General features: G+C 39.7%; 1 protein-coding gene, 1 long non-coding RNA gene and 4 other non-coding genes across 10 annotated transcripts; 5 read left to right on the top strand and 1 right to left on the bottom strand.

The window, feature by feature from the left end:
- Positions 1-31: 31 nt before the first annotated feature.
- Positions 32-8,880, bottom strand: LOC146660803 (ras-related protein Rab-34-like). Of its 4 annotated transcripts, XM_085420836.1 has the most exons (12): positions 8,623-8,880; positions 8,347-8,444; positions 7,857-7,914; positions 7,350-7,441; positions 6,666-6,731; positions 4,584-4,685; positions 4,114-4,178; positions 3,960-4,011; positions 3,783-3,864; positions 3,319-3,409; positions 3,119-3,226; positions 32-467 (listed from the first exon to the last, which is right to left on the bottom strand). In XM_085420836.1, exons 2-12 carry the CDS (start codon positions 8,439-8,441, stop codon positions 409-411), a joined length of 870 nt encoding a protein of 289 aa, XP_085276962.1. In that variant the 5' UTR covers positions 8,442-8,444; positions 8,623-8,880; the 3' UTR covers positions 32-408. The 4 variants fall into 4 exon arrangements, with proteins under 4 accessions (XP_085276962.1, XP_085276961.1, XP_085276963.1 ...); XM_085420835.1 differs by having other exon boundaries at positions 8,347-8,880; XM_085420837.1 differs by having other exon boundaries at positions 7,857-7,972; positions 8,347-8,878.
- A 43-nt stretch (positions 8,881-8,923) lies between these two features.
- Positions 8,924-11,319, top strand: LOC146660798 (uncharacterized). 2 transcript variants are annotated; one of them, XR_014913559.1, is made up of 8 exons: positions 8,924-9,065; positions 9,462-9,546; positions 9,743-9,790; positions 9,880-9,973; positions 10,170-10,224; positions 10,684-10,728; positions 10,919-10,974; positions 11,213-11,319. It is a non-coding gene; the product is annotated as an uncharacterized LOC146660798 (long non-coding RNA). The 2 variants fall into 2 exon arrangements; XR_014913558.1 differs by having other exon boundaries at positions 8,925-9,065; positions 9,743-9,973.
- LOC146660802 (small nucleolar RNA SNORD49) lies at positions 9,593-9,664 on the top strand. The gene has a single exon (XR_014913626.1). It is a non-coding gene; the product is annotated as a small nucleolar RNA SNORD49 (small nucleolar RNA).
- LOC146660801 (small nucleolar RNA SNORD65) lies at positions 10,021-10,095 on the top strand. The gene has a single exon (XR_014913630.1). It is a non-coding gene; the product is annotated as a small nucleolar RNA SNORD65 (small nucleolar RNA).
- Positions 10,533-10,610, top strand: LOC146660800 (small nucleolar RNA SNORD49). Its single transcript, XR_014913627.1, has one exon. It is a non-coding gene; the product is annotated as a small nucleolar RNA SNORD49 (small nucleolar RNA).
- On the top strand, positions 10,771-10,843 carry LOC146660799 (small nucleolar RNA SNORD65). The gene has a single exon (XR_014913632.1). It is a non-coding gene; the product is annotated as a small nucleolar RNA SNORD65 (small nucleolar RNA).
- Positions 11,320-15,929: the final 4,610 nt, after the last annotated feature.

The raw sequence follows: 15,929 nt of genomic DNA, 5'->3' as shown, positions 1-15,929 counted from the left end.
AGCAGGAGAAAAACGCTCCTTCAAACAGATGTTTTAAAGGCATCAACAAAGTGCAATTTAATGGTGGTTGTAGTGGAGAATAATCTTCCTCTTCTCATAAACGTTTACATAATCAGGGACATCACAATGGCCTGTTTGTTGTCGCCGCAGTCAGCTGTAAACATTCCTGAGATTACACTGCTCCGATCAGTCAGCTGACAGGCCTGTTTACAGGAACCACTTAGAATTTACATCTTGACCTATTGCTGAATCCTTCTCAGGTTATTATCAGCACTGTGACCTTTCTTTCATGGGTTCTACTCATGATATTCACAGCGAGCCGTACAGTCCGCATTTTATCTTAATTTTCCTGTTGCACGTCCCATTTCGTTTTGCTTCAGAAAATTTCCAGCAGATATTCATCCAATCTCAGCAGCAGTTGGGCTTCTTCTTTGGTTTATGGCTGGTCTCTGTGCTGTCTGTGATCCCTGTGAGCAACATAAATAAAAACATATAATTTTTTTCACTTTTATGTTATTCGTATAAGCAATGTGAGCTTTCTTTTTCTCACTGGAAGCAATAGAACAATCAATTTGTGAATGGATCTTAACGGTTAGATTTCCTCAAAGATATATCTATGTTAACACACAGAAGTCACACCATTGAACTGGCAGATGCAGTGAACACGGGGCATATTGGTTACGCAGGAGTTCTCCCTTCATCAGTACAAATACATGCCTATGCTACATTACTGTTTGGTCTGTTTATGCTATCGGCACATTGATATGGTTAATTACACAAAGAAAAGTTAAAACATAGGGGTGGTGGGTGTTGTTTATAGAAATATATAGAAGACCAATATAAGAATGATTGTAAGTTTATAAGCAGTAAAATGTATTTACATCTTAAATTTAGTGAGGAACCACTTCACCAAAAACGCAGTTATTTATCTGACATTAAACTTTTGATATAATCCCTAAATACAGTAAACTTCATAAGCTAATGTGTCAAAATCTGTAATAATGATACTGTAAACATCAAGATGCTTTTATAAAGTGTCATAAGTACACAAAACCTAAAAATGGGTCATATTAGCCTGTTGTTAGGTGGTTGCTAGAGAATATGCTGACATATCTAATATATATAAGAACCTGTAGGGGCTCAAGATGTACACGCGTGCCTTGACTTTTGATTTCTCAGCTCACGGTTGTGTAGGAGGAGTTGGTGGATAAACAAACAAACAGAGATTGCTTGTGTTATAGTAGGAAACATCAATAGCAGAGCAGTGGTTAGCATTCAGGGGTGTAAAATATCAAGGACACAAAATGATTTGAGTTTTTTCCTATATAACTTAACTTAGTCCCTATTGGAAGTAAAAATATCTTGAGCTCCAATTTTGAAAACACAGCTTTCTTTCTTTCTTTCTTTCTTTCTTTCTTTTTAAATAAAGCTCTGACTTGTATTATGACTATGAGTCTGTGGTCTGGGAGAGAGTCCTGGTACTCTCTCTCTGCAAAATACAGTATATAATGACCAGTGTTGGGCAATTAATTATATAGTTACTTCTTCAAAAAAGTAACTGAGTTATGCAAACAACAAAGTTTTTTGCAGCTGTTTACCTAAAAATGCAGCCAAGGCGTTTTTTAAAAATAAACATTTCAAACTATTTACAGAACAATCAGGTTTGCTGCATCGAATCTGATGCCACACAAATTATTTGTGCCACTCCAAAAACTAATTTCTGTCCACTATGAGATAAAGGAGAACAACAGCCTGATACCTGCAGGCCTGACAACAGGAGATGTATCACTCCTGTAACACCTGTAACATTCAGCAGTCGCCTCATTGTTCTGACACACACAACAAAATTATTGACTACACTGCACACTAACTACACAAGATTTACGCTAAACGTTGCAAATCTCTCACATCTCAAAACACCACCGTCACTCCTAAAACTTTCCCCCTCCCTAAACAACAAATGCCATGTTTTGTTTGGTCGACATGGTACATTTTTCGACCAATGGGAAAGGGTGGGGGTGTTTTTGGTTTTGCTCACAGGCTTTCGAGCCTTTTTTCTTATAAAACGCCAATTTAGCCGTTTCTTCCTGCAGTAAATATAAACAACGATAGTATTCAGGAAGAAAACCAAACATTGCATTTATTTTTATCATTACTCTGGTTTTACGTGGCCTATCAACACAATTGAAAAACTGGTATAAAGTCCACAGTTTTTCCATCAATTGTTCCGTCTGTCCTGCTCACATCTCCAATGCTTGTACACGTTGTCATTAACGTGGCTTCACTCCACATCAGCCACGCCGCTTTGCTAGCTAAAACACCGCTGTCGGCACATAAGGACGTCATGGCCTGTCAATGACATTGATTAGGTGCGCATTATTGGCTGGACTATGGGATAAGGTGGCATCGTTCTAATCCCATACTGGAGCAGCCAGTCACTTACTGACTAACACTGCAAAGCAGAATTGTTAACATATTTACTTTAATTTCAATTCAGGTTAGATTTTATTTTTGTGCGCAACGCAGATTTTTTCTGCGCAGAGATCGTGCCAGCAGTGCGCAATTGCCCAGGCGCGCAGCTTAGAGGGAACATTGCTCAAAACATTCCCGAAGCTCCTCCGGCAGCGAGTTGGATAATACGAAAAGCAATAATCTCTGCACACAGAAAGGAAGAGAGTGATTTCATGACAGAGGATCCCAGATTACTATGTCACAATCATTCTCTTTTTTAATGAGAGGGGGTAAAGGTCACAGTGGGCTTGTTTTAGTGCTGCCAAGATCATTTTTATACGTATTAACAATTTTCAGTGGCATACCACATTTGTTTGATTAATAGCAATTTATTTGGTGGATCACTGTGCTACAGGGGCACTTACAGAGTCTCCAGACCTCACTGGAGAAGGTCTGGCTTTGACCCACTGTGGAGTGAGTTGGTCGAAAGCCACTCCAGTGACAGTCAATGGAGGTAAGATTAGAAAACACTCCGTGTGTCTAAGCAAAAAAGATTTTTTTTAAATGTGTTTTTGCCTACTCACAAAAAACATAAACAGATAAAGCACAGCCCCTTTCATTTTTGTGCTAACAACCAGATAACAACCACTGAATAATGTGGACTCACTGATTATGTCACCAACATGCCTCGACCCGCTCCTCTCCAGCTCAGATAAAACATTGGCCTCAAAAGTCAAAGAAGCCACACGGAAGAAGAAGTCCTTCACACCATCTCCTGGACAAAAACAAAGTCACAGAGTTTACTGAGAGAACAAAACATGAAAATGAAAAGCATTCAGGCTTGATGACCGACTGTTTATCTCCCACCTGACTTTGCAGACACGGCCCAGTACTCTGCTTTGATTTCCTCAGAGAGCCTCATGGCTTCCTGCTCAATCTGAGCCAACAGGTCAGGAGACTGAAGAGCAAAACACAGACAGAGCGAGAGTGATGAGTCACTGCAGGGCAACTTCAGCAACCAGTCAACCCATTATCAACAATCTGACTGATCAGAACGAAACTCCCCAATATCTGGCATTTTACAGAAGACTAAAATTGAAAGCAGAAATATTTTTATTACTGTTAAAGTCTGTCATGTATGACGACAAGAGTTTTTATTATTAACTAAAAAATTCCTATCATTCAAAGCCTTTCATTTTGAATGAAAGGCTTTGAATCAGTAACAATCCTCACAATCTCACCTCACATTTTCAACTTATTAATCAACTATTACATTAAAAATGTCAGGTCAAATCTCAGTGTTTCATAATTTTTTCATAAAATTCACCCACACTGAGGTCCTTCTTGGTACCGACAAGGAACAATAAGACACTGGACGGGTCATTTTCCTTCATAGCATCTTCCAGCCACTGCCTGGATGCACACACACATATACACACACATACATACATTTTATCGGCTTTTTAGAGAAAATATCTGACAATGACATTGTAATGGAAACGCCTTACCTGGCATGAGCCAGTGAGCCCACACTGCTTAAGTCAAACACGACAATAATGGCTGGAGAAATGCAGACAGTTTGATATGGGTCAGAACGAGAACACGAATCTTTCACCAGCTTTAGTTAAAAGACAAAAATGAATATTTTGAATCTTCATTCACCTTGTGCTCCTCTGTAATAGGTGGAAGCGATACACTTGAAGCGCTCCTGACCTGCTGTATCCCACCTAAAACAGATCACACGAGAGCTTTAATGGTCGTCTTTGGAATATTTGGTGAATGTGAAAGAAACAGTGGGATTAAAAGTGAACTAGAGTCCTAATGTTGACTAGATGCCAAAATGATTACCTTAATATTACACTGATTCTACATGTGCACTCACAGCAGGTACACGCACATCTGAAGGTGACATAGTGAATTCAAGGCATGTCATTTAAGTCGCACTGAGCAGCCTGAACAACCAGATCGTGAAATTATCAGGCGGATGCTGCACAGCCCCACAATTATCTATTTATGTGATCTCATTACACACAGACTGCTCATATTTGAACTTCTTCGTGGAGATTACTCATATGACCCTAGGGCTCAGTCTACGAACTGGATGTTTCTCTCTGGTTAAGAAGTACACTTACAGCTGTAAACTGAAGGGAACACCAAGCACCTCAAAGCGCTCCATCTCAAAATCCACCCCTATAGTCGCTTTGTAGTTCTTCTCAAACGCACCCTTACAGAACCTGAGAGCAACAGGGGACAGCTGGCAGACTAAGAAAGGTAAAACGAAAATCTTTTTAACATTTGTTGAATAAAATGCTTCATTTCTTAAGCATTTTTACCAAACAATACAGTAAACTGATTCCATCCTACTACTGAAATACAAAATATTCCAAATATTCATTAGTAATTAAATGTAAATGACATTTGTGGTATCATAAAAGTCTTCATCCTGAGTGGCATGGTTTCTGCTGAAACTATTAACCTGTAATGAGTAGGGATGGGTATCGGTTCTGACATAAACGGTAGTAACCAGACCGAAACGCAGCGCACATTTCGGTGCTTTTGTTTTCCTAAGATGTCATACACTTTGGATTCTAGCCAATCATTTCACCTTTGCGAGCGTAGTAGGCGGGCCCAGGTACATACGTTCTTTTAGAGCAGAGCTACAGATTAAAAATGCCCAAAGCAAAGCGGTCAAAGTCTGGCTGTACTTCAGAGTAAAATATGCAAACTCAGCAGCCTGCAACAAGTGCTTTAAGCTGATACTGTGATACTGTGAAAAGGAGGAAACACCTCGAATCTGATGAAACACCTGGCGATGCATAGCGTTTTTTTAAAAGCCGAGAAATGCGCCATATTTGATAGCTTGCTGCGAGACCTCACACCGAGCACATCTACTGCGGGTGGGTTGCCAGTTATCAGACCCGGAGTTAGCAACATCCCCCAAAAAGACGAAGAGGAGAGTCCTGGCCCCTAGCCCTGCCAGTGTAGCAGAAATGATGAGGATGATGATGCAGCAGCAGCCGTTCTTCTCTGCGTGAGTAGCTTAATGTTGTTCGTGTGTAATTTACGTTGAGTAGGCTAACCACGTTATTACATTAATGCATGTAAGGTGAACTAGCAAACATCATCATAGCTACATGCGACTGTCCTCTTGTTTGATGGCAGATACTCCCTTCACCCTGGCCAAAAAGGCTAAAAAGACCAAAGAAAAAGTGGAAAACAGTTAAACATGAGAGGTTTTTGGACAAAGTTTGTGTTTTTTCCACTGCTTCCAGCAAAGAGTGATACCATATATGCCCTATAGCTGCAGGGGATAACCCTTTTTATAAAAAATAGCTGAACATGAGAGGTTTTTGGACAAAGTTTGTGTTCTTGATTCTTTAAGCACCGGTTCGAGCACCGTTTAAGCACCGGCACCGTTTCAAAAGTACCGGTTTGGCACTGGTATCAGATAAAACCTAAACGATACCCATCCCTAGAAATGAGGATGAGAAAAACAAATGAGCCTCAGCTCTGTGCACATGCTCAGTGTCTTTAGGTGTGATTGAAAGTTTCTGCCTTAGTATGTTATGCTTTAGGTGTAATTTAGGTGAACAAAAAGTGTTAGGTAAATTCACGCCCCACACCATTACACCAGTGACACAAAGCAGGTGGGATCAATGTTGTCATGCTATTTACCCTAAATTCTGACCCTACCTCTGAATGTTTCAGCACAAATTGAGAATCATCAAACCAGGAAACATTTTTTCAGGTTCTGTGAATTGTAAATCTCAGTCTCCTGCTTGGATGACAGGAGTGACACCTGGTGTGGTCTTCTGCTGCTGCAGCTCATCTGCTTTAAGGTTCAACATGCTGTGCACTCAGTGATGGTCTTCTGCATACCAGTGGATGCTTGACTTGTTTTTGTCTTTCTAACAGCGGTCTGGCCGTTCTCCTTTAAACTCTGAAATCAGCAAGGTGTTTCTTCCACAGAGAATTACTGCTCACTGGATATTCTCTAGATTCTTTTTCTGACCATTCTCTGTAAACTGTAGATCAGCATTTTCTGAAATACTCAGAACAGCCAGTCTGACACCAAAAACTATTCATGTTCACTTAAATCACATTTCTTCCCCCATTGTGACATTCAGTTTTAATTTCAGGAGGTCATGTTCATCATGTCTCTATATATCAAGCTATATAACATATAGAGCTGTAGCTATATAAAAGCTTCTTACCTGCTGATCAGACACGTTTTGCCAACTGCAACATCACCCACGACGATGACCTTAGCAACATTAAAGCTGAGAACAGAAATCCACAACTGTCAGCATTCACTCAAAATCATGAAAATACACAGCAGGGTATTCCACAGCATGGAGAAATCACTCAAACATTTAATTACATAAATACTTGATATGTTGGAAGCATTGGGAATTTAGTAAAGTGAAATGAAGACTTAATTTAAGGAGTTCTGCATCACTGCCTCAGTAATGCAGGAATTACAGCTATTTTTATTCATAGCCCCCCCCCCCCCTCCCTTTTCACACACTGGGATGGTAAAGAGAGGCTAAAATGTACCTAATCCTACATAAACCTTACTGTATTTACGTGAGACTAGTTTGTTCAGATTTACTTCTTTACGAGGAGTAAACATCTAAGTAAAGTCAATGGTTTTGGCCTTTTTTTTAAAAAAAAAGTGGTTTGTAAAAATAAATGCCATTAGCCTTTTCTTTAAAAACACCACCAACAGAAAGTGGTCAGATGTGGCAGGAGCGTCAGCTGACACAGTCAGTCTAATGTGATTTAGAAGACCAAATTAATCAGAAACTCATTAATATAATTTAAACCCACAGTGTAGAGATGTGTGTAGTAGCATGATGGGAGGCAGAGAGTGTTTATTAATCCTTATGTGACCTTACCTCACTGTGTCTGCTTTCTGGACCTGGCATGCAGCCTTCACGTGCGGGTGGAAGCCTTCTTTGGTGTGCAGTGCTGCATTTGCACTAAAACACTATAAAAAAACATGTCCATGTTTTATCATGCTTGGATAAACTGACCCATTCAGGAATAAAGACTCAACATTCATTTCAGTCATGATGTAAAACTGGAGATTCCGTCTCTTCATGCTCTGAGGTCAGGCTGCACGGCTGGAGATACTTTTTTTTATCACTTGCCAGATGGCAGCAAGGTTAACAGCCTGTGCCTTTTTGTATCCATGGAGATTTTTGTTACCATGGGGATAAACACAGAAGTCATTGTGGAGTACCTTTATTGAGGATTAAGACTAGGGTCAGGTTTGCGATAAGGTAAGGGTAGGAGATTCAACTACAATCATGGGGTTTGTGTGTGTGCGCGTGCGTGTATATGTATGTATGTATGTGTGTGTGTGTGTGTGTGTGTGTGTGTGTGTGTGTGTGTTGACTAACCTTTGGGAGCTGAGTAATAACCCGGTCCTTCTTCACAGGTGGCAACATGCTGATGCAGCTGATCGATGCACACACACGCATGAACACACACCTCCTTCAAGAAGCCGCTATCACCACTACAAGCACACGTTTCATTCACTGCAAGAGGACGCACTTCTTGTAATTATCCCTTTCTCATAAATCACCCACAGAACTACAGAATCCACGCAGCACAATGCCTTCTAAGCTTGTCAGAATTTAAAATTTAAATTCTATTTTTAGTAGTCAATGGACAGTAATGTAGAAATACACAAACAAATAAAGTTTTTCTTTTTAACAAAGAAATCTTAATGGATTTTCACCAAATGTTGTAGAAACGTAGACAGTCACCTGAACAAAGTTACTACTGTCATTACTACTACTTCTCATGGCAGCACTGCAGACCCCAAACTAACATTCCTTACGGGCCTGTTTGCTGGTCAAGGATTATGCAAGTTGTAAAAATCTTTACCTGAAGCACTCAGAAGATGTGTTATCCAAAGTCCGCAGAGGAAACAAATTCAGAACAAAATGACGGTCCCACAGCCTCAGAGAGAAGACCCACATACTCTGAAATGAGCGACGAGACACAGAGTTAGCTGTCAAACAGCGACAATGTGCGGTCACAGGTCACATTTTATATTAAGAAATAGCTGCATTTGTTAACGGGAGAAAAAAAATAAAATTCACAGTTAAGTGGACAAACATAAATTACTAGCTTGAGCACATAAACAAATAAATAACACACAAAAGTAGGTGATGACCACTATAATACAGCTCTTAGCTGGTAATTAGATGCTAAAATGCTAACAAAAAATCCGGCACGTTGTTATAAATAAAACAAAAATGTTCAAATGGTTAAAATACACGCATTTAAAAAAGTATCTATCACCACAATTAAAGTGTTATTAAAAAAAAAAGAAAAGAAAAGAAAAGGATTATCAAAGCTAGCGAGACGTTGGAGTAAGTGAGTGACGGTTTTCTCCGACAAAATGCGAAGAAAGCCGAAGTAGCACTGACGTTTTATTTCCGCGACAGCCGCAGTATAAAAACGCGCAAACGCGCATTGTTCGCCCTTTTGGTCTCTTCTCGTCCAGTGTGGTTCATTGTCGCTAGTTTCGCTGAACTTGCGAAGTGCATTGATACGTGAGAAGGCTGCCGTGGTTTTAGATGAAAGGCCCTGCGTTAAAGGTTAGTTTGTAAGCGTGTTTAAGTCGTGATTTTAGTTCGTTAAAGTTGAAGGTTAGCATTGTTCTTAGTTGTGATGTTGTAGCCACGTGGGGAGGACTGCTGGTCCTGTGCTTTTTGCTTTCTGCATATCTTAATGCAAGCATTGAATGCCTCCTCGATGCCTCATGTCTGCCATGAGTCTGGAAAATCATATTTCTGAAAGTCTGACGCACTTATGCTACTGATAAAATGTGGTTATGCAAATTATTTCAAACCCATTCATTCTCTTTATCTTTGTGTGAAGAACATAAAATAGTGAATTTTGAATTCTCAGAAAGCTGTCAAATGGCTGAGTAACAATATGAACACCATAGAAGGATTTAAAAAATAATAATTATTTTCCTCTCACTCTCTCAGGTGGACCTAGCGCTTTTGGGTCACAGTATGAGTACAAAAATTGTTCTGTTCAAGTCATCCTGTGGTCTCCTTGTGTCCTTGGAAGGTGAGTGACCATAAAGTGGACCCAGCTCTTTGTCTGATACATCTGTAACCGTGATGAAAACTGTGAATAGGAAGTGCCGTCTGATGCGATAACTGACGATGTTTCTCACTCACTGTTCTGAGCCTCAGTCTCAAAAAAGCTCTGTGGTAATAAGTCTGTTCACATGAGTAGAAGTTAACTTCTGTTTGCTCTTCAGGCTACTCGGAAGATGCCAGATCAAGAGGATGACAAACCAGGATCATAGGTTGGCTTAATAGTTCTGAACCCATGTAGTTCTGATGCATGTCAAAACAAATGAACTCACACGCTCACGGTTTCCTCCTCCGGGTAAAGGAAGAGAACTTGAGCATCCGTGAAGGATGTTTGTCTGCATGGTGCGTGCACTCCCAGCTGAACTAGTGGACAGATGTGGATTTGTTACACACAGGTAAATTTCCATTCCTGCCCATAAGCAAGAAAAACTGGCTGCTTCTGTTGTGATGAAATTTAAACTGATAACAGCTGGAATTACCGGCAGATTGTTCAGTGTTGATCATTGGTTTTCTGAACACAAAGTGAGAATAAATTTGTCTAGAATTGACTTGATCAGTTCAAGTGGCTCACCATTTTGAACTTTGTTTCAGATGTCTCTAAGTGAGCTGGTTGAGATTCATCTGAAGACATGCCTAGCCAGTCTTCGTAAGTACACTTATAACAAACCTGACTGTATTTAAAGATAAGCTCACCTTTGTACAACAAGGACTGATTTTTAAAGTACTCACTGTGCACCACATGGAATTGACGACATTTTAAATCCTGCTGGGATTTGTTTGTATAATTGTGTCTGATCCTAAAAAGCTTTCCACATTTTGTCCAATGACAAAATCTGTTTAAAATTGAATCCAATGCTATTCATCATTGTGTGATACTTCAGTGTGCTTTGTTGTGCGAAGGAGAGTTAATTGGAAATGCATTTCCTAAGAGTCCTATGAGCCCTGAGTGGCTGTATCAATGATGAAAACCTGGAATAGGAAGTGCCGTCAGATGCGACAACTGACGATTGTCTCTAATCCACCTTTCTGAGTCTCTTCAAATTAAAGAAATTGATGCTTATCAAAGTGTGCTGCATATTCTGATGTCTCCCTTTTTTATTATCAGGTCTGTCAAATGATGACTTAGTTCACTGTCCAGTGAATTTATCAGGTAACATTTTTCCTCTATATGACAAGTACTTATCATTAATTGTGGTGATGAAACCTAAACTGAAAAGCTGGAATTACCGTCAGATTGTTCAGTGGTGATTGTTGGTTTTCTGAACAGAAAGTTGGAAGCGTTACATTCTGCTGTTAGACGAAAGCTTCTTGACATTAACTTCCTCTTATTTATGTCTCAGAACTTGATTCAGTGGCTGCAGAGACGCTGCTTCAGTATACATGAATCCAGAGCTCGGTAAGATACATGCATGTTGAGTTATTGATTAAAGGGTCAGATGTCTTAAGTCCTATAATTGTCTTTTAGCAATAATGTGGTCTGTTTAGTGTGACCTCTGCTGGAGAAATGCAGTGATGAAGTTTGAAAAATAACATGATGCAATAAAGAAACTTTTTGGAATTGTTAGCCTATTTTCACTATAATTTGTGTTGGCTTTTTATTTTGCACATCGTTCAGTCTATTTCCTTTCTCTCAGGTGAAAAGAGGACTTGGACTGGATCTTTATGTGAAGATGGAAAGCATTTATTGCTTGATGTTTAAGAGCTGATGTTGCTGTAATTTGAATAAACTATTGACATGAAACCAGTGTTCTCATCATTGTGTTAAACCGATACGCTTGAATTATCAACACCTGGTTGGCGCTCAGTAAAATACAGGCTTACTTTTTAGTCTCAAAGTGTTTTAATGGCTTGGCTTTCAATATTATCTGACTTGGACTTGAACCACATCAGGTGACTGTAGCTTTACTCCAAATTTACTGCAAAGAGTCCTGCTCTGAAATGAACAACGGACTTGACAAAATATATGGAACATCAGATTTGGGTCTGATTGCATCACAGCAGCTTGAAATGAGAACCTGCCATCAGCAACCCTGTTACTCTGGAAAATCACTGTCAGGTTTGAACTAAATCTACATACATTTACTGAGTTGTAAAGCAGTCTGGCTGCTGTAAATAATGAAGTGGCTGGTGAGTGTTTATCATGCTTCTATTAGATTTATTTTTATTGTATAGCACCTTTCAGAACTCAAGTCATTCAAAAAATGGCAATTTAGCTAGCTTAGGTGTAAAGTCACTGACTTTTCAGAACATGTTTCAACAATCAGAATTGGTAGCTCTGTTCCTGGCTCTTCATCGGAATCTAATGAGCAAGATGAGCAACTCCAAGTCAGCCCTGGCAATAAAGTTGAATCAACTTAAATTGAAGTCTAAAGCTCAAATGCGTCTGTTTCAGGAAAATGTCTTTAACAAGTTTGGACTGGTGAATACTTTACGTTGTGTGTACTCTCCTTCCACTACTTAATGACTGAGTGAACTCGTGATTTTATCTTAGAATTGTTTAACAGTTGCGCTCTCTGCAGCTGGCAGAGCAAAGCATTTTATATAGTTGGCTGTAAATATAGGGACAAATGGCAAACGGAGCATGTTTCTTAAGGCTGTAATCACCTCACTAGTAATGGGTAGATGAGGCTTCATAAAGCGTTTCAGCACATTCCTCAAACTAGCAAAACAGCAACACTGTGTAGACACAGTGTTGCTGTTTTGCTCCATACTGACACCTGCTGGACCTTAAATATCATTGCAGGCAACTTACTTGACACAACAGACACTGATTTAATGACCTAGTCATTCTTGTATACACTGTAAGGTATTGTACTTTCTATGGAATCATTTTATATCTTTTACATATTGTAGACATCTTTAAAATATATTGTGAATGACATTAAGTGAAAATTAAACAAAGTATTCTGAATATCACCCATTTAAATGTAATTGACTCAGAGTTTGTTATAAATTTCTATTCAAAAAAATAAGTTTTTGCATTCAGTTTATTGCGTGTTTTTTTTTTGGGGGGGGGGGGGGGGGGGGGTTGACACCATTTCCCCAGTTTTGGAAAACTGACAGGCATAGATGAAGCTGGGGTACACAAAAAATGTAAAGCCAGGTGGAAAAGGTCATCCTATTCCCCCAGTACATTAAAGGATCCTCTGATCTTGGAATGTTTCTCTTTGACACTCTCCTCAATACTAAGAGGTTGGCAGTCCTCTATAATACAATTCAGGACTGCCTGATCCAGAACGGTCTTCCTAGATGCTTGTTTTCAAAATAATAACACACATTAATACAAAAAAAAAAAGATGATAAAGCTGTTCAGTGTCTATATAGGTTTACCTGTGTTCATTCTCGGTGTGTTTGTCTCCTCATTTTCATGTTTGGCTCTGTAATGCCTAAACACTGAGGTGTTTATGTTTGTGTAAGAAATGCAGAACAGATACGACATTTAACCTGCATAAAATGAAATAAATAATTTACACTGCAAGTCTCATCGCTGATGGATTACACTGAAACAAAGACAGACAAACTATTTGCAGTTAAAAGATCAAAATGATCCCACACAGCAGAAACATTTCTTTTTCTTTCGGGCTCCATTTTGTTATGGAGAGATGTGTAAATTTTTTTTATTTGTTTGTTGTTGTTTTTTTTTTTAATCTTTGCGAGAGTAATTTCGTGTTGTTGTTTTGGTGACTCATTCCGTTGGCGGATGCGGATTCTGTACCTTTTAAACACAGTTTGGCGCGTTGGAAATGAGCGATACAGCAGCTGTATCGATCACGTGACTTTTTCTTAAAGCGACACACGCACCGATACAGGTTTCACTCTGTGAGCTTGATATATGCGCCTGTGCGTTAGTGTTGCTGGACCCATCACTACACCTCACATTCTTTTCAGATGAGCGTTGAACAAAAGTCACCAATATTGTCTGATGGTGTAAATAAAAAGAGGCAATGCACGTGTATCTTATTGCCTCTGCTGCAGAAACATGATTCAACATAGTGAAGGCCTTCACTATGTCGAATCAACTATTAAACAAGGTATTTAATTTATCTACCGGTAGATAAATTAAATACCTTGTTTAATAGCTGGAGAAAAACTCAGAAGTTTAGGAGGCATAGTGGAAACATTGTCTAAGTTTGTTGAATAAGGAGCTATGACACAAAAGGAAACGGGAACACCACAGGGATAGGCCATGCAGAGCATTAGTATGACAGAGGAGTATGCTAAGGAACAGGGTGAGATAAAAGCAAGTGATCATGTATATTCTTTAAATCAAATCAAATCAAAATTTATTTATATAGCACATATTAAAACAACAGTGTTGACCATAGTGCTTCACAGTCAGTAAAAGCATGATACAATAAAAAAAAACAATAAAAGAGGACAACAAACAATAGGTAACAACACAACAAGCTAGACCAGCCAACTAGACAGAATCAAAAGCCAAAGTAAAAAAATAAGTTTTAAGATGTGATTTAAAAGACTGGATAGACTCGGCAGTACGAATATGGACAGGGAGGTTATTCCAGAGTCTGGGTGCCACGGATGCAAAGGCCCGGTCACCTCTCGACTTCATTCGAGACCTAGGTTGTGCTAGGAGCCTGTGGTTGGACGATCTAAGTGCTCTGTTGGGATTGTATAAGTGGAGTAGTTCAGAGAGATAGGTGGGCGCTAAATTATTCAGAATATTAAAAGTGAACAAAATAATTTTAAAATCTATGCGATATTTAACAGGGAGCCAATGTAATTTGGCTAAAATTGGAGTTATGTGTTCATGGATTCTCGTACCTGTTAAAAGACGCGCAGCTGCATTTTGAATTAACTGAAGCCGGCAAAGAGAAGAGTGTTGGAGGCCCAAGTAGAGGGAGTTACTATACAGGGAGTGCAGAATTATTAGGCAAATGAGTATTTTGTCCACATCATCCTCTTCATGCATGTTGTCTTACTCCAAGCTGTATAGGCTCGAAAGTCTACTACCAATTAAGCATATTAGGTGATGTGCATCTCTGTAATGAGAAGGGGTGTGGTCTAATGACATCAACACCCTATATCAGGTGTGCATAATTATTAGGCAACGTCCTTTCCTTTGGCAAAATGGGTCAAAAGAAGGACTTGACAGGCACAGAAAAGTCAAAAATAGTGAGATATCTTGCAGAGGGATGCAGCAGTCTCAAAATTGCAAAGCTTCTGAAGCGTGATCATCGAACAATCAAGCGTTTCATTCAAAATAGTCAACAGGGTCGCAAGAAGCGTGTGGAAAAACCAAGGCGCAAAATAACTGCCCATGAACTGAGAAAAGTCAAGCGTGCAGCTGCCAAGATGCCACTTGCCACCAGTTTGGCCATATTTCAGAGCTGCAACATCACTGGAGTGCCCAAAAGCACAAGGTGTGCAATACTCAGAGACATGGCCAAGGTAAGAAAGGCTGAAAGACGACCACCACTGAACAAGACACACAAGCTGAAACGTCAAGACTGGGCCAAGAAATATCTCAAGACTGGTTTTTCTAAGGTTTTATGGACTGATGAAATGAGAGTGAGTCTTGATGGGCCAGATGGATGGGCCCGTGGCTGGATTGGTAAAGGGCAGAGAGCTCCAGTCCGACTCAGACGCCAGCAAGGTGGAGGTGGAGTACTGGTTTGGGCTGGTATCATCAAAGATGAGCTTGTGGGGCCTTTTCGGGTTGAGGATGGAGTCAAGCTCAACTCCCAGTCCTACTGCCAGTTTCTGGAAGACACCTTCTTCAAGCAGTGGTACAGGAAGAAGTCTGCATCCTTCAAGAAAAACATGATTTTCATGCAGGACAATGCTCCATCACACGCGTCCAAGTACTCCACAGCGTGGCTGGCAAGAAAGGGTATAAAAGAAGAAAAACTAATGACATGGCCTCCTTGTTCACCTGATCTGAACCCCATTGAGAACCTGTGGTCCATCATCAAATGTGAGATTTACAAGGAGGGAAAACAGTACACCTCTCTGAACAGTGTCTGGGAGGCTGTGGTTGCTGCTGCACGCAATGTTGATGGTGAACAGATCAAAACACTGACAGAATCCATGGATGGCAGGCTTTTGAGTGTCCTTGCAAAGAAAGGTGGCTATATTGGTCGCTGATTTGTTTTTGTTTTGTTTTTGAATGTCAGAAATGTATATTTGTGAATGTGGACATGTTATATTGGTTTCACTGGTAAAAATAAATAATTGAAATGGGTATATATTTGTTTTTTGTTAAGTTGCCTAATAATTATGCACAGTAATAGTCACCTGCACACACAGATATCCCCCTAAAATAGCTAAAACTAAAAACAAACTAAAAACTACTTCCAAAAACATTCAGCTTTGATATTAATGAGTTTTTTG

This window comes from Rhamphochromis longiceps, linkage group LG10 (assembly GCF_057381845.1).
Source record: "Rhamphochromis longiceps isolate RC_006_pf linkage group LG10, R_longiceps_female_GT1.1, whole genome shotgun sequence".
NCBI lineage: Eukaryota > Metazoa > Chordata > Actinopteri > Cichliformes > Cichlidae > Rhamphochromis > Rhamphochromis longiceps.
The sequence above is the reverse complement of the archived record's forward strand: the minus strand, read 5'-3'. Positions and strand labels throughout refer to the sequence as shown.

Bases quoted from the DNA above. Each gene is read 5' to 3' on its own strand.
- LOC146660803 (XM_085420835.1), bottom strand. From the start codon at position 8,441: ATGTGGGTCTTCTCTCTGAGGCTGTGGGACCGTCATTTTGTTCTGAAT. The intron at 4,012-4,113 runs GTGAATGAAGAT...GCATTTCTCCAG, and splicing joins CTATTACAGAGGAGCACAAG to CCATTATTGTCGTGTTTGAC. The intron at 3,410-3,782 runs GTGGGTGAATTT...TTTGCTCTTCAG, and splicing joins GTACCAAGAAGGACCTCAGT to TCTCCTGACCTGTTGGCTCA.